Here is a 17,801-nt window from a genome sequence, read left to right on the forward strand (position 1 = left end):
ATAAAGAGCTAGCCACAAGCTGTTTGTGTTTAAATGTCCTCAGTGGACGTAAATGAGTACATCACAAAATGGAATTTGACATTTCCCTTCGTCTTTAAAGGTGTCTAATAGGGGAGACTTTGGGACGCTAGGTGGCAGCAGACTTACCAGGTAAATTTCCATTGTTTAAATAGTTCTGAGCGTGCACACATTACCGAGAACAATGGATTTAACCTGGTAAGTCTGCTGCCACCAAGCGTCCCAAAAGTCCCCCATTGCATTTTATTACTTTTATTCAAGTTGTTTCTATTTTCTAACATCTTTCTTTTAAGATATCTTCCCAGTGGGTCCAACCAGACAACCCACAACCACTGTCAGTCCATGTGGTCAAGGCAACTGGCAATGTGTGACTGGAGAATGTATTAATCAGACCCAGCGATGTGATTGGACACAAGATTGCCCTAGTGGTGAAGACGAGGTCAATTGCGGTAAGTTAAAACACCTTCTTGAGCGGAAAAGGGAATCCATGCTTACGTCAATCGTAACTCACAGGTAAGCAGGGAATTGTGTACTATGTGTGTGCATATTTTACAACTAGCACAGAAACTTGGCACATGCACAGTTAGCAGGGAATGCTGATCTTTAGCACAGGGTAAGCAGAGCCTTAAAATTAGGCCTTGGTTAAGGCACCGGTCTGCCAACTGAGTTATTTAGCCCTAATGTTTTCATTTATTTCAACTCTTGTTCACTGTTGTGATATTCTTTGTTGTTACAGGACCATGTAACTTTGAGACACTGGATCAGTGTGGTTACACTGATGTGAGTACAGGAAGCTTAGCTTGGTCTCGTCAGCGAGGAGTAGGTGGACTCATTCCAAGCGGTGATCATACTACAGGGTCAGGTCAGTTTTAGTCGACAGAAAAGGTCTCGTTAGCAAGTTAAACAGTATTAGTAAGCATATGCTAAGTTAGCGCAAGGACTATTGTTGACTATAGTTTACCCAAACTCTACCGTCTATTCGAAGATACATGTTGTAACAGCTAAAAGAGTGTCTCTTGTGCTGCTCAAGTGTTCTTTGTGCATATAGATGTTGTTACCAAGTCGCAAATCGAAATGAACAACTTAACAGAAACGTAAGGGAAAGACCGCACTTGAATAAATGTGAATGGGACCCAGCTCAGTCAGCCAAATGTTCGAAGTCATCGGGGCCATGCCTACAGGGTCAGGTCAGTTTTAGTCGACAGAAAACGTCTAGTTAGCAAGTTAAACTTCACCGCACGTCTCTGGAAACCAAAACTTAGAATCTGCCGAGCCGCGAGTATTGTCTGTCCTTTTAAACACCGATTTCGTGTGGAATTCCAATGTTCTGCGGTTGGGGACAATGAGGTTAACATGATGGGACTTACGTAAGGTTGCATAAACAACTATAAACCCCAATACTTAATACAACAAACTTGAATTCTTAACAATGTAATGCAGTTGGTTGCCTCCAAGTTGACTGAACAAATTGCCATGTGTCACTTGGCCTTTTGACACCTAAGTGGAAATCCTCGATTAACAAAACTTATTTTCTGACAATATTTTGTTTCAGGTTTCTTTATGAAGATGAGCACAGGGAATGGTAACTTCATTAGTCCCGTTGTTCTAGAGAGTCCTCTACTGGGTCCAACCAGCGCTCGCTGTACACTACACTTCTGGTTTGTTGACTATGTAAGTAGGATTTGAAACTTTGCATGGTGAGAGTAAAATTAGATGAGGCTTGTGGGAGCACAAGTCTTTTTTGAGTGAAGTGCTGGTTCCTGTTTCCGCCTTCGTACACCATGATGAGCCAAGCCTTACTACCGGTTAATCTCCAAGGTAGTACTTAAGCAATATCTAGCGACAGAGTTCAGCATTCTCCTGAAGACGATCAAAGCATACTGAGTGAAACGTTGAGTTGTTAACCACCGGTTCTTTTTAGAACCAACACTATTTAAAAGAGATTTACACATTAGCAAACCTCACCTCATTATGTAAGTATTCATCATTGATATTTCTGCATTTCCATAAGTAATGAACGTCTATTGTTTTTGGCAGATACAATCCGGTGGTAGAATGTCCGTCAAGGTCTACGATGCAACGGCTCCGTCTGACGTTGCTGATATTTGGTCACCTACTGTTAGTGGGATCGAGAGTAGATGGCAAGAAGCTAACATCGGTCTCGGTAGACGAAGAAACAGTTTTAGAGTAAGAAGGATTTCAACTTAAAATTAAGCTTTGCTTTGGTACCATGGAATAATGTTAGCTGCCTTGTAGTCAGCTACAAGGTTATAAGGTTGGAAAGCTCAATTGGTAGAGCGCCGGCACATTAATCTGGAGGTCGTCGGTTGAAATCCTACTCTGTTCCATTTGTCTTTGTTCAACCCCAATTTTTAAACGATACAGTCAAGGTTTTTCTAGAAGTTCTTTGAGCTGATTTTTATTGGTTCATAGAAGGAGCTGAGACAATTTCATTTGACAAGATGTTGCAAGTAATTGACCTGGATCATTACAGCTCCCTGAAGATGATAATTTTATGTGTTTCTATGTTCTAAATTCTCAATTCTAGATCCAGTTTGTGGCCGATGGAGTTAACATCGGTGACTCCGTTGCCATTGATGACATCTCATTTGAGGATTGTGACTTCGATCCTGACCTGCCGTGTGAGTTTATCTGTGGAAACAGCGTGTGTATTCCAGACTCCATGAGGTGCGACTACTCAGACGATTGCGGAGATAACTCAGAGGAAATGTCTTGTGGTGAGTTTCAAAGATTGCAAGATTTTCTTGTCTGAACTCAAAATTTTAAGCAGTCAGAAAATATACTCTAATAAGATTTGTAGGTTTTGTGATTAAAATCAAACTATGTTTGATTGAATATACAAACTTGAGTATAAAATTCACCATGTAAGTTATTTCATAGCTTCTGCTTGGGAAGACTATGCTAGGGTTGAAACATCGGGCCACTAACTATTTATTAGGATTTGAAACTTTGCAAGGTGGAAGTATACTAGAGAGATTTGGGGTAAACACCATACTATTTATTCCCAGTCATTATTTATGGTGGTAACTGCAAACCTCTCTTAGTCACTACCTATTTAATGCATTTATACCATTAGTCCTGTTTGTTAGTAATCACTTTTAATTTTATTTTTATGATTACCTTTTACAGATGATTATGTTGAGCGTTGTGATTTTGAGCAAGGCGTTTGTAACTGGGAGCAAGAAACAACTGATGATGATTTTGATTGGACCTTAATGCCGTCTTCTGTTCTTGGAGTTCCTGATCACACTACAAACTCCATCTCCGGTAAGTCTCCCGTCATCCCAGTTTATCTCTCCGAACTTAGTTTGTTTTGTTTTTCCCAACACCACAGTTGATTCAAGCAATAGTGCACAGCAACAATCATGAGTTAACTTTTTAATAAGAAATATTTTGCAGTGACACCATTTAGATAAATCCTATTTGAATGATAGTGGTTCTGAACCAGAGGGCTCAAAGTTCCGGACAGTATACTCTGTCTGTCAGGAGACTGCTGGATTCAAACTGGCTCACCGCACTCTTCTTAAAACTCGCAGTCTCCATCAGTCCAATCCTACAGTCTCCTGACGATGGACGGAGTTTACTGTCTGAAACGTTGATTCCTCTGGTTCTTCTCAGAACCACCATCACTCAGAAGAGATATATATAAACATGGCGTCAACGCAAAATATTTCTCATGATATACTTTATGTTAAAAAGACACCAAATGAACAACCGAAAAAAATTGAGAAACTCTTTGCAGATCTTGTACAAACTCAAGTAATTTTTATTTCTCATTTATTTTGTTTTGTTTTTCCCAACACCCAAATTTATTGTAGCAGTTTAAAAGAAACCGTCGTTTGAATGTTTTATTTTCAGGATCCTTCATGTATTTGAGTACATCTGAAGTGAGTCTCAAGGCAAGATTGAACAGTCTTGTGTTTCTTAAACCACCGAGGGATGGTTCTTGCAAGGTGAGCGACCTGTTTAAATCCCTTCAGAAAAATAGTCGTAAACGAAAAATAAAGACCGCACGACAAAACAGTTTTCAGAATGGAAAACAGTATTATGGAGGTTGCTATCGTGACTAGGGTTGGGGGGGTTACCTTTTGTGGAAAAACGCAAGAAAACAATTATTAATTCGGTTCTGGTATCGTATATATAGATCGAGTATCGGTAAACTCATGTACCGGCGTTACTCTGCGCTTGACTTCGCATCACCCATCCTCACAATACACTGGCCCATAAACTCACAACCTACATGTATCGGTGTTACTCAACTTTATTACCGGTACTATTATTTGTTTTCTAGATTCGGTTCTGGTACCGTATGTATGGATCGAGTATCGGTAAACTCATGATATATCAACGTTACTCGATGCTGGACTTCCCATCACCCATCTTAGTTATATCAGGATCTCAAGGTGACTCATGGAAGAGAGCGATTGAGACCATCGACATCGAAGCCAAGTTTCAGGTGAGAAAACGGAAGGAGCACCCGCCATAACAATAATAATAATAACATTTCTTATAGCGCAACTCCAAAAATGATGCATATTTTATTTTAATTTCATTTCATACAACACCCAACAGCGCCAGCGACAAATAAAGGATGGATAACAGATTTTATCAAATTTAGAAATCAAACAGAATTAGATAAAAACAATGGTACACGTTGGAACAAGGCAAGAAGACAAACTAAAATAGAATAAACAAATAAGAATACAGAACCAGACTAGACCAGACTATGGTGTCTATATAGGTGTGGGGGTGGGGTGAAATACTTGAGTAACAAAAAAGGAATTAAAAGGACGGCAATGGGCACGTTGTTGACGTTTTTGTTGTCGTGTTCAAAAATGGTTGCTTCACCATTTAAATAAGATTTGACGTACATATTTTCATTAATTTTTAGATAGTTTTTTCGTATTATTATAAGAAAGAAGTTTGGTGGCATATTTGCTAACTCTATTTTGACCTCTATATTTATCTCTTTCAGATTATCATTGAAGGCACTTCATCTTCGTCAACCAATAATGACTTTGATATAATGATTGATGATGTCTCCTTCACACCAGGCTGTCAGTTGGATCCAAGTAACTCACTACCAGATCATGCTACACCAACATGTAAGACTATTAATGAGCCCTGTTCACACTAAAGCAATTTAGCATGGGTCCCTTGCTTTATTTTAACACAGTTGTAAGAGTATATAAGCCCTTATTCTTAAGGTTCTATAATGCTATAGATCATATTATAATCGGAATCTTATAATAGCATACATACCTCCCTAATAAGGCACTAAATGTGCTGGTACAAAGAGAAGCATTTTTTTATTTCTTTATGTTTTATTTTATTTATGAGACCGATTTATTTAGTACATTGTAGGTGTATTTGATTCTTTTATGTGCATTACACAACACAAGACCTACGGCTTTACATCCCATGCGAAGGATGAAGCAATAATGGTTGAAGTGTATTGCTTAAGGTAGAAGAGTCATGACTGAGACTGGAACCCACACTCTGCTGATCAGAAACACCAGAGCTTAGTCCGATTTAATTGACAGCTCCACAACAACACGATAGTTATTTTCTCGTTCATCAAAACCTTGGTTGATTTCTTGTCTGTGTCTTTCTCTCTCTGTCCAAATTCACAGCCCATCCAGCTTGTCTAGAAGGGGAGTTTCGATGCACGGATGGTACCTGCTTGTATCATGATGTCTATTGTGATTTTAGATTTGACTGTAATGACGGTTCAGACGAGGCACAATGTCGTAAGTTGATTCTTCTCATTTGTTTAAAATTGAATTGCAATCTACCCACCAATCAAAATAACATGTGGCATAAACTGCAGTCATTGTTAATGGCCTCATGGTTCAACCAAAGCAGATTCTTTCTTAAAGACTGAAGAACTTTTACCAAAGACTGATTGAAATATGATGCATTTAAAAACATGTTCATGAAAAGCTTCAAGTTTATTTATAAGTCAATTATGTAAATAGGTTTTGCCCTCCCAAACTTTGGCGAATGAAATAATAACACACAAAGTTTGGAAGTGCCTGTATATACATGCACCTGTGATCAGATAGTTCATCATACATAATTGCCTCCTTTCATAAGTATCTTTTTTTCCTTTGAAAACCTTTTCATATTGGAACGTATTTTCATCTTATTTTCTTTCTTTCCTCAGCATCTGTTTGTACCTTTGAGGACCAAACTCTTTGCGGCTGGACTCAAGTTCAGAGTGATGATTTTGATTGGAAGGTTCGTGATGGCAATGAGATTGATACATTTGGTGGACCTGTCTTTGATCACACTGCAACCAACCCACCAGGTAAGGTAGACGCTAGTCTTGAAATCAAGTCAGTAATTATAATAATGATTTACTAATCTGCCTGAATTCAACTTTGCGGCTGGACTCAAGTTCAGAGTGATGATTTTGATTGGAAGGTTCGTGATGGTAACGAGATTGATACATTTGTTGGACCTGTCTTTGATCATACTGCAACCAACCCACCAGGTAAAGTAGACGCTAGTCTTGAAATCAAGTCAGTAATTATAATAATGATTTACTAATCTGCTCAAAATCAACTTTGCGGCTGGTTCTTTGATTACTAAAGCATACCTTCCATCATTATTCGGCAAAGACTTGCGTCCATGGTTGCCTCGTCCTCAAATTGTAATAGCGGTGCACTCCTGGAGTCGCTGCCATCACCTGGTGTCTTTCAATTGCTGCTCGTCTCAGTTCTTTGACGCTTCTAGCACTCCACTTTGTGATGTTGTCTATCCAGCGCAGCTTAGGGCAATCTCTGCCTCGAGTTGTTCCTGTAGGCAGACCATCTATAGCTGCACCGGGTAGGCCTCCCTGTCTCATCACATGAGTGCACCATTTTGCCTTCCGCTCTAAAATCTTTCCTTTTGAATAAAAATGTGTCAAGAAATATATCATACTCTTCTCAAAGTATTGACCTTCCGATGTTTTTGATTTCCTTCAGGATTCTACATTTACATTGATGGTTCAGACTCCACACTAAACCAACGTGCCAAGCTCGTTTCCAGCACATACCATCTCGCTGGTATAGGATGTAAATTCAACCTCTATTACTACATGTTTGGTCCAACGTATGGAGACATCACAATCTCAGTCCGTTATGACAACAAAGAGAAGATTCTGAGTCAGTTATCCAATGATATTGGACCGTATAATCGCTGGAATATGCAGAGCACCACAATGCCAAATTGTCTGACTGATTTCCAGGTACATATCCTTCCCAGAATAGTCGATGTTAAAACCAAATAAAAAGAAGAACAAAATTCCCATTAGGCCAAGATTTCATCATTCCTGACTAAACTACAAAGTCATTTGTTTCAGCCAGGAAAGCCATTGAAAACTACTGATGTTGGAGACCTTTGATCTAAAATATCTGGTTCATTTGAGTCATTACTTTATTCTTGATTATATTATAAAGCCTCAATATTTAAACATTTTAATTTGGTGTAGGTGCATCAATAGGTAGAAACATTTTTACATTGACTATATTGGATGAACCCCTCTTCCACTGGCAACCTCAATCATCAACTATCCTCCACTCTTATGTCACTTCAAACTAACGTGTTTGAACTTGGGAAACGATTGGTTTGCCTTACCCAGTGATAATAATCTGGAATAAGTCGGGAATAATCTCCCAGAGATGGCAGTTCATTCCAACCAGTCAAGACACTCCTGAAGAAAAGCTCTTGTGTCTGAAGGCAAACTAGCAAGCTTCACTCTGTGCTTCCGCTCTTTTGAGCAAACCATTTTATTTGGGTGTTATATAATAAATGAATTTGATTGATTGATTGATTTTTAAGTGGATTCGTATTTTCTGTCTTTAGGTCGTAGTTGATGCCCAAGACCTTCAGACCATCGCATCAGAGTCAGGATTCGCTATCGACGATCTCCGCTTTGATAACTGCGCTTATGACATACCATCCGTCGCACAATGTCCGTTTGGTCAAGAGAAATGTACTTCTAATCATTGCTACCCGACCTCAGGGAAATGTGACTACCAGCTTGACTGCTGTGATGGATCAGATGAGCAAACTTGTGGTAAGAACAAATGTTTCTTGAAAGACGCGTTATTGTTTAATAATAATTAATAATAACAAGCTGTTATTCAGCACATTTTACAATGACGTATCAATGTGTTTTACATTAGTGCCCTGGTCATTGGGTCAATAACATTCCTTTAATCTTTCTCAGCTCCCTGGGGAGTATATAGCCACGAGCTGCCATGGTGCTCCAAAGACTTTTTCATATACAATATCAACCTCTACCCTCACAGGTACCCATTTATACCTCTGGGTGGAGAGAAACAACTATAGCACAACATCTTGCTCACGCAGTTATTGGTGCCATATCAAAGTTCAGTCCCTAAGCTATCCGTACACCTAAACCTTTCCCTACAGAATCATTTACTTTTGATTCGGCAGTCATTTTAAATGGTGTATAGTTTTTTTTTGAGACACACGGTACTGTGCAACAATGCACTCATATGCATCAAATATTTTTTATATAATTTAATACTTTATTGTATTAGGTGGATAGAACCTTGTCATTTGATTGAGGTATACTACTCTGACACAGCAAAAATTTAATATAGGAGTCCTATATTAATAAATATAATATAACAATTGAATATAGGAGTCCTATTCCGCTTAGAGTGAATAATCTATAAGTATAGTATATATCAATGAGTATTTGTTTTTTGTAGGTGCATATGATCGGTGTGATTTTGAGAGTGGACTCTGTACATGGACACAGCTTACTACAGATGAAGCTGACCTCCTAAGGATCAGAGGACTCAATGTGGGTCAATATGACCATACAACTGACTCCCAAAATGGTAAAGTAGTTCAATATCAAGAATCTCAATATGGACTTTTAAATATATTCCTTAATATTGTATGTGGTCTCTGAACTTTCCGTTATACTGTTTGTATGGCCGAAAAAATTGTGAAACTTTGGAAGGCCCCTGCAAGATGTAGCTTTTTTTCGTTGCAAACATTTAACATTATTTTACATATGAGAGTATCTACATGTACATGAGCTAAAAACAATACAAAACGTGACTATCAATATAGAAAAAACCTTGTTTTCAGTGTTTTCAAAGATTGATTGCATAATTGTTGGTATACAATTTCTTAAACAGTTTGTTGTAAGTAGTTAGTAGCATGAGTAGAAATTTAATTCTATAAGTACATTATGATATGTTTTGGTGTTTTCTTACAGGATACTTTGTTACCATGGCAAAAACTCAGACTAATCAACAGCGAGCTCGTCTTGCTAGTAGAGTCATTGAGAGTTCTTCAACGTGCACAGTAAGTTCATATATTTGTCTCCTTTAGTCAAGAATGTTAAATTTGCATTGTGGGCTAAAGAATATTAATTTGGGTTTTGATGCATAAAAGGCTTCAGCTGAAGCGTTTTTTATTTGAGTGAGTAATAACTTCTTTCTCAAAAACTACACCACTTCAGAGGGAGCCGTTTCTCACAATGTTTTATACTATCAACAGCTCTCCATTACTCGTTACCAAGTAAGTTTTTGGGCTAACAAATATTTTGAGTAATTACAGAGAGCGTCCAGTGCCTTCAAAGACTTGGGACCTTTTTCTTGTAGACAGCAAACCTTGATATATGTTTGTTTTTATTCCAGATGCGATTTTTCTACAACATGTATGGACAAGGTATCGGTACATTAAGTGTCTACACACGTACTGTAGTGAATGGTCCCCTGTCACTGGTAACCAAGATTAGTAATGAGAATGATGAATGGTGGAGGAGAGCATCTGTTGATTTAGACTTGGACGGTCCGTACCAGGTAGGAATTGCAAATCTGATTGGCTTTTATGCTTTCAATCTTTGAGGATTTGAAGCTTTGGTTGCTTAGTAAGATGATCTTCCCGTCAAGAGAACTCACCAAGCTTGCAACAAATTATGTATCGCACGAATCAAGAAATTGTGATTCAGTAACTAGACGAGAACATTTGTTTTAGTCATTGTGAAATCAGAGGTTAGCTGGGGAATTCGAACCCACAACCTTGTGATTGCAAGTCCTGCAGTCTAACCACTTGACCACAGTGACTGTCTAGTGTAGTTTGCCAATGAAGAAGATACTGTTGTCACCAACCAGACTACTTTAGCAATCTTTGAATCTTGAATAATTTTTATATGACGTCTTATTTTTACTTATAGGTGATTATTGAGGTTTTGAGAGGAAGCGGTTCCTATGGTGATATATCTCTAGATGACGTCTCATTTACTCCTGAGTGCACTCCATCCTCATCAGATCTACCTGTCGTCACAACTCCTATCCCTGTTATTGGTATGTCATATGGGACCATGTTTCCGTGTTTGATTTATTTGGTGATCTAATAACCCTTACACCAATGTATATTAAGCACTGTAAACTCAGTACTTTCCAGATTCTGTGAAAAAAATTCACAAGCAAATGATGATCTTCCCATCAAGGGAACTCGGCAAAGTCCCCTAAAGTGATATAAACATCAAACGTTGCTGCTGTCCTGGAGAGGGTGGGTTGTAAATTTTGTGCTGCGTGCTTGTGCTTTCAAGATTGTGCTTGCATCTCTCTCATACAAACATTGGTTTAACGTCTATGACTATGAATTGCACAAATCAAGAAATTGTGATTCAGTAACTATAATATGACAATACTTATTCAAGTCACTATGACATCAGTCGTTATAGCTTGGTAGGATTCTAACCCACAACTGGAGTGATGACTTGAAGTGAAATCAGTCGTTATAGCTTGGTAGGATTCTAACCCACAACTGGAGTGATGACTTGAAGTGAAATCAGTCGTTATAGCTTGGTAGGATTCTAACCCACAACTGGAGTGATGACTTGAAGTGAAATCAGTCGTTATAGCTTGGTAGGATTCGAACCCACAACTGGAGTGATGACTTGAAGTGAAATCAGTGGTTATAGCTTGGTAGGATTCTAACCCACAACTGGAGTGATGACTTGAAGTGAAATCAGTCGTTATAGCTTGGTAGGATTCTAACCCACAACTGGAGTGATGACTTGAAGTGCCAGGTTGGGTGTGGGGCAGCATCACATGTACTCCACAATCAGTTTCTCTAATACTACCGATTGTGCAATAACAAAATCTATATTTTGTCTTCTGTTTTTATAGTTACCACTGTAGCCAGAGTTTGTTCTGCTATTGAGTTCCAGTGTGGTGACTTTGCCTGTATTCCACTAGAGCAGAAATGTGACTTCAAGAAACAATGTCCCGACCAATCAGATGAGGAGGGTTGCCGTAAGTGTCTTACTGCAAGTTATATTATCAAATTATACTGCCCTTATGAACGTTTCAGTTACATTTTATGTAGGGAGTGGTACTTTATAAGTATATAACGAATGAATAGTTGTTTAAAAATAGCATCATAACAAATTTGAAGCTAACTTGCCTAGCAACAGTGTCCAGTTAAAATGAAACCCCCTCTCCTCCCCTCCCCCCCAAACAAAACAAAAACAAAAATCTAAAAGCTAAATTCAATTCAATTCATTTAAATTTATCTTTAATGTTTAATGATCCTACCATGGAGACAAATGTCCTTGCATACGTGCAATACACAAAATAAACTACATACAGACAGAAAATGCAAATGCTTGAATGTAATATGAATATTCATTCCTTTCCTTCAGTGCTTGAATGTAATATGAATATTCATTCCTTTCCTTCAGTGCTTGAATGTAATATGAATATTCATTCCTTTCCTTCAGTGCTTGAATGTAATATGAATATTCATTCCTTTCCTTCAGTGCTTGAATGTAATATAAATATTCATTCCTTTCCTTCAGTGCTTGAATGTAATATGAATATTCATTCCTTTCCTTCAGAGCTTGAATGTAATATGAATATTCATTCCTTTCCTTCAGAGCTTAAATGTAATATGAATATTCATTCCTTTCCTTCAGATGCTGCATACAGTTATTTCAGTTGTTTTTTTTAACATGGTGTAAATTTTTATGAATGGCTATGTGCCAAGACCTAATTGGCAATGGTTCAATAGGCTTATTATTAATAGTGTTCACCCAGAGAAAAACCCAAGTAAACTGACTTTAACCTCCTACCTTTAACCTTTAACCTTTGACAATACAGCAACTCTATGTGATTTTGAAAGTGACATTTGTGGCTGGAGAGAGACGGAGGTTGATAATTTTGATTGGCATCGAGCGACGGGTCAAGACACTTCAGCGACACCCAGTGTAGCACCAAGGGCTGATCATTCACTCTCAAGCGACAACGGTAAGAGAGTCTTTGCTTTTAATTTTGTTCTATGGTTACCAGTGGCGTAAATAGAGGCGGTGATTCACCCTATCCGCAACCCTTGTCCCCCAAAACATAAATAAATAAGTGAGAACAGCATATGCAGAAATGAGTGGTATGACCCCCCCCAAAAAAATAATAATAATAATAATAATAATAATAATAATAATAATAATGATAAATAAATAAATAAATAAATAAATAAATAAATAAATAAATAAATAAATAAATAAATAAATAAATAAATAAATAAATAAATAAAAATACAACATTAATAAATTAGAACAATTCTTTGGGGGGTTATATAGTTTGATCATATAGTACACATGAGTTGTTTATTTGTTTTTACAAAAGGTGACAGGTCATAATAGCACCCCTCAAAGTCCTCTTTTCTATTCTTCAAACTGTCTGGCTGTCAGATCTTTATTTTTTTATTTTACACATTTTTTTTTAAAAGAAAATATATATAAACAATTGATTAAAGTCAGTTTCCTGTTAATCAGAGTGTGACTTTTCTCTTTGACATTCTCTATACAGGTTACTACATGTATATAGCACCCTTCGGTCAAACATCAATTGATCAAGTGGCTGTAATGGTCAGTCCAACCTACACAACAAGTTCATCTGACTGTGTACTGGACGTCTGGTACATCATCAATGGCCAGAATGTTGGAGACCTCCTATTGGTCCTCGTTGACCAATCAGATCTCTCAGAGACGGTCATATGGTTTAATAGTGACTATCAAGGAAGCCTTTGGAAACTACAGAAGATTGGGATTGGAAGAAGGATGTCTCCATTTAAGGTAACTAGGCAACCCATTTTATCCAACTCAACTCCTGTTATTGGCATCTAGGCAACCCATTTTATCCCACTTACTCCTGTTATTGGCAACTAGGCAACCCATTTTATCCCACTTACTCCTGTTATTGGTGTCTAGAGAACCCATTTTATCCAACTCTACTGCTAAACCCATCTTATCCCACCCCATTCCTGTTGACCCCCAAAAAAGTTCATGAGAAAATAATGTTGTCAATGTGAATTTATGAATAAAACTATAACTACATTGTAAGTATTTGTGAATTATGTCAAAAATATTTCTGTTTTATGTTTTCAAAGAAAAAGAAAGATGATGAGTAAAGTTCCAAGTACTTTTTCCCAGTTACTACAACTCTTACTTTAACATTTGTTTTTCTCTCAGTTAAAATTCCGCAAGGAGCGTAACTCCAACTACCAGGGTATGATCGCAGTCGACGACATTGAATTCACAAACTGTGGCCTCCTTGACCCCTCAGTGTCATGTGACACTTCCATCAACTTCTGGTGCGACAACAAAGTGTGCTTGGATAAAAGTCTGACGTGTGATTGGTCGGACAATTGTGGTGATGCTTCCGATGAAGATGTACAATCGTGCGGTAAGACAAAAACGTCCCTTCATTTGCTCTTTTTTTCTTTTCTGTCTAAATACTGTTGGCTCAGTGAATTCCGTTCCTGCCTTTCACCTCTGTGGACGTTGGTTTGAATCCCACCTCAGACCGTAGCCTTTGCACGTGGATTGGGTTTTCAGTTCCTACCTGATTGTGTGGGTTTCATGCGCAAACATTTCTCAATACTGTTGGCTCAGTGAATTCCGTTCCTGCCTTTCACCTCTGTGGACGTTGGTTCGAATCCCTCCTCAGACCGTAGCCTTTGCACGTGGATTGGGTTTTCAGTTCCTACCTGATTGTGTGGGTTTCATGCGCAAACATTTCTCAATACTGTTGGCTCAGTGAATTCCGTCTCTGCCTTTCACCTCTGTGGACGTTGGTTCGAATCCCTCCTCAGACCGGAGCCTTTGCACGTAGATTGGGTTTTCAGTTCCTACCTGATTGTGTGGGTTTCATGCGCAAACATTTCTCAATACTGTTGGCTCAGTGAATTCCGTCTCTGCCTTTCACCTCTGTGGACGTTGGTTCGAATCCCTCCTCAGACCGGAGCCTTTGCACGTGGATTGGGTTTTCAGTTCCTACCCGATTGTGTGGGTTTCATGCGCAAACATTTCTCAAATTGAAGTGGTTTTTAAATCCCTCAGTCTAAAACCAGGGCCCAATTTCATAGCGCTGCTTAGCGGCCGATTTTGTGCTCACTGTGCGATTTCTATTTCATAGGGCTGCTAACCGTAAGCACACAAAAAGGCATGCTAACCATCCGGTGCTTATCGCACAAAAATAAATGACATCACAATGCAAATCCACGGTAAACACGCAATATGGCCGCCCAATTTTTCTGCTAACCTGTGAAATACTCTAAGGCTTAAGCAAATTTTTCTGCTACAGTAAGCAAGCAAATTTGCTTACCGTTAAGCAGCACTATGAAATAGGGCCCAGTACTATGCTATTTGTGAAAGAAAAAGAATTAGAATTAGACGGTGCAAAGTGCTCACCAACCAAAAAGAATTAGATGGTGCAAAGTGCTCACCAACCAAAAAGAATTAGATGGTGCAAAGTGCTCACCAACCAAAAAGAATTAGATGGTGCAAAGTGCTCACCAACCAAAAAGAATTAGATGGTGCAAAGTGCTCACCAACCAAAGAGACCTATGGTATAAATCAAGTAATTAGTTAAACTAACTTTTTTTTTTTGCTTTTCAATTTTGGTTATCTCTTGATAATGTTGTTTTGATTGCAGTAAGCAGCGGCTACAATCTGTGCAGTTTTGACAATGATTTCTGCGATTGGACGCAAGCCACTGGAACGGACAGCTTTGATTGGTCAAGATATAGAGGCACTACATCTACAGTAGACACAGGGCCGTCAAGGGACCATACACAGGGTACCAGTCAAGGTTAGTCAGTTGAATACTGTGAAAGGGTTTCTGGTAATTGGTAACAGACTCTTTGCTATACACCTGTAGCAACTGTACCTAAAGAGACAAATATACTTTACACGTAGCAACCAATGTACTACATGTATACTCGTAGCAACCAGCATACTACATGTATACCGGTAGCAACCAGTGGGTGCGTTCGATTAGCTTCCCCGGGTCGACCCGGTGTGTGGCGTTTTCTTTTTCCAGGACGAACGTGTGCAGATAATTACCCACGTTCGTCCTCGGAAAAAAAAACGCCACACACCGGGGTCGACCCAGGGAAGCTAAACGAACGCACCCAGTATATTATACCGGTAGCAACCAGTGTACTATACCGGTAGCAACCAGTGTACTATACCGGTAGCAACCAGTGTACTATACCGGTAGCAACCAGTCTACTATACCGGTAGCAACCAGTCTACTATACCGGTAGCAACCAATGTCCAATACCCATCAACCAATGTACTGTACCAGTAGCAATAACAGCTTTGTTTACCTAGACGTGTGGACACAATATATGTATGTGGTGTTTTGAAACAAATACTGACGATTATCTCCGGAGTGGTTTACTCTCCCTTTGCTTTGCTCCGTGGATCACAAAAAAGAGTAAGCTCTTGATGCAGTCAATATTTGTGTATTATTCTTTTCATTTTTACTGATACATGCATCTTTTGACAGTTCTATGTTGAGTCATTTTGGGAGTATATTTTAATTCTTTATGTTTTATTGTTTATTTTTAACAGGTTACTATTTGTATGTGGATTCATCTCCAGTCAACTTTGGTAAAACTGCTCAGCTACTCAGCTGGAAATATACCGTCGCAACCGGATCGGAGTGCAAGGTATTAAAATAATGGTTCTTGGTTCTTATATACCACACTGATGCAAAAGTAATAACAGTTTAGTTGACTGTGACCAAATGAAAAGGGCTTTTCTCAAACCTCGGCTTGGGCTCAGGCTCCAGGATCTGTCTGCTAATTTTCAAAACCACCGCGTGCAAAATACACGCTGCAAAAAATGTAATGTACAGGCGTGAGAAGGCTGGTTCATACTCGCTGCATTTCCACTGCGTAACGCAGCTCGCAGAGCCCCAGTCAGAGATGGAGCCTAAAACGCTGGAGACAGAGCTCAAGCTGAGGTTTGAGAAAGGCCCCTACATTGTACGGCTGACAATAAACCAAGAACACTGATTGGTTAAAAGATTGACCTTATTTATAGTGCACACTTTTCTGCTGTTGCTTAAAGGAACATTACAGAATTGGTTTTTGCTTGCAAAAAAGTTGCTGGCAGTGTAAGCACTCTATGTAATCCACCATATATATAAACTGACAAACCTGTAGAAGTTTGAGATCGATCGGCCATCTGGGTCACGAGAGAATAGTGAAAAAAACTATTACAAATTTTGCATTGCATCGATGCCAAAACAAAAATGAATAAAACGCTCACTGAGCGATAAACTCCAAACAAACTTCTCGTCAAATATGAAATTTCAGACAGAAATATTTCAAGGGATGTTTTCTACTATCATCATCATTAGACCGTATAAGTTTTATGTAAATCTGTGATCTGCACAACTTTTGTTTCTTACCAACTCTGTAACGTTCCTGTAACAATGCAACATCAACAAAGAGCACCAATGCCCTTTTGCATGCTGCCTGGACTGCCCTAGATCTCAACAGCCTTATACAAAAAAATATTGAAATCATCTGTGACTATAAGCTTGATTGACAACAATTTGTGCTATGATTCTTGTGAACTTTGGAAAGACTTTTAATCAATCAAACAAATTTATTTTTAACGTACATGTACTTTGTGTGTTCTCTTGCAGCTACGTTTCTTCTACCACATGTTCGGTGAGAACGTCCAAGATTTGAAAGTGATGTTACATTTCTATGGCAACAGTAACTACCTAGCCCAGACTCTATGGTCGATGAGCGGTAACCAAGGTGATGTGTGGAGAAGGGCAGAGGTTACCATGACAACAGATCAACCATTCCAGGTGCGGTTGGGAAGTTAAAGCAATGCCCTCTGACGTCTTGGCAAAAATACAACATGAAGTTTCTCTACGTTCCACTGCTGTGGACCTCGGTTTGACTCCCACCTAAGACTGGAACCTTACATGTGGATTGGGTTTCAAGCCTCTACCTGATTGCGCGGGTTCCCCCATTTTGGGGTTAACCTCCCAGCTCTAAAACTGAGCATTTCTTCTCATTTCCAATTCACCCTGTCATTGGCGCTAATTGTACTGTTGGATGTGTTATCAAAATAAGCAAATAAATAAATTTAAAATAATTTCTACTTTTTATGCGTCTTCCAGATTGTCATCCAAGCCTCCGTTGGTGACGTTACTAAGGGTGACATCGCCATCGATGACACAAGCATCACTCCAGGCTGTCAGCTGTACACCCCGCCCCTTCCTGTTGCCCCAGTAACAGCCCCGCCTCCTACAGGCTCCGCCCAGTGTTTAGGGGATGAATTCTACTGTGTTGTTGATGATAGATGTATCTCGATGGTTGAAGTTTGTGACTTTAAGAAGGATTGTACTGATGGAGCGGACGAGAGCGAATGCGGTAAGACAGAAATAAATCGAAAATTAAATAAAAATATA

At 38.9% G+C, this 17,801-nt stretch overlaps 1 protein-coding gene across 1 annotated transcript in view; it reads left to right on the top strand.

Annotated features, from left to right (window-relative positions):
- Positions 1 to 17,801, top strand: part of LOC117299530 (MAM and LDL-receptor class A domain-containing protein 1-like) — a 130,940-nt gene that overhangs the window by 97,044 nt on the left and 16,095 nt on the right. Inside the window, exons 121-145 of the mRNA XM_033783077.1 lie at positions 312 to 467; positions 755 to 880; positions 1,571 to 1,689; positions 2,056 to 2,205; positions 2,567 to 2,756; positions 3,169 to 3,306; positions 3,898 to 3,992; positions 4,331 to 4,495; positions 5,015 to 5,144; positions 5,673 to 5,789; positions 6,206 to 6,349; positions 7,011 to 7,273; positions 7,891 to 8,104; positions 8,769 to 8,900; positions 9,287 to 9,375; positions 9,711 to 9,875; positions 10,250 to 10,379; positions 11,211 to 11,336; positions 12,183 to 12,329; positions 12,888 to 13,153; positions 13,550 to 13,763; positions 15,015 to 15,170; positions 15,938 to 16,035; positions 17,022 to 17,192; positions 17,511 to 17,763. Coding sequence (XP_033638968.1) covers positions 312 to 467; positions 755 to 880; positions 1,571 to 1,689; positions 2,056 to 2,205; positions 2,567 to 2,756; positions 3,169 to 3,306; positions 3,898 to 3,992; positions 4,331 to 4,495; positions 5,015 to 5,144; positions 5,673 to 5,789; positions 6,206 to 6,349; positions 7,011 to 7,273; positions 7,891 to 8,104; positions 8,769 to 8,900; positions 9,287 to 9,375; positions 9,711 to 9,875; positions 10,250 to 10,379; positions 11,211 to 11,336; positions 12,183 to 12,329; positions 12,888 to 13,153; positions 13,550 to 13,763; positions 15,015 to 15,170; positions 15,938 to 16,035; positions 17,022 to 17,192; positions 17,511 to 17,763 — 3,954 coding nt within the window. The remainder of the gene's footprint in view (positions 1 to 311; positions 468 to 754; positions 881 to 1,570; positions 1,690 to 2,055; positions 2,206 to 2,566; positions 2,757 to 3,168; positions 3,307 to 3,897; positions 3,993 to 4,330; positions 4,496 to 5,014; positions 5,145 to 5,672; positions 5,790 to 6,205; positions 6,350 to 7,010; positions 7,274 to 7,890; positions 8,105 to 8,768; positions 8,901 to 9,286; positions 9,376 to 9,710; positions 9,876 to 10,249; positions 10,380 to 11,210; positions 11,337 to 12,182; positions 12,330 to 12,887; positions 13,154 to 13,549; positions 13,764 to 15,014; positions 15,171 to 15,937; positions 16,036 to 17,021; positions 17,193 to 17,510; positions 17,764 to 17,801) is intronic.

This window comes from Asterias rubens, chromosome 14, assembly GCF_902459465.1.
Source record: "Asterias rubens chromosome 14, eAstRub1.3, whole genome shotgun sequence".
Lineage (NCBI taxonomy): Eukaryota > Metazoa > Echinodermata > Asteroidea > Forcipulatida > Asteriidae > Asterias > Asterias rubens.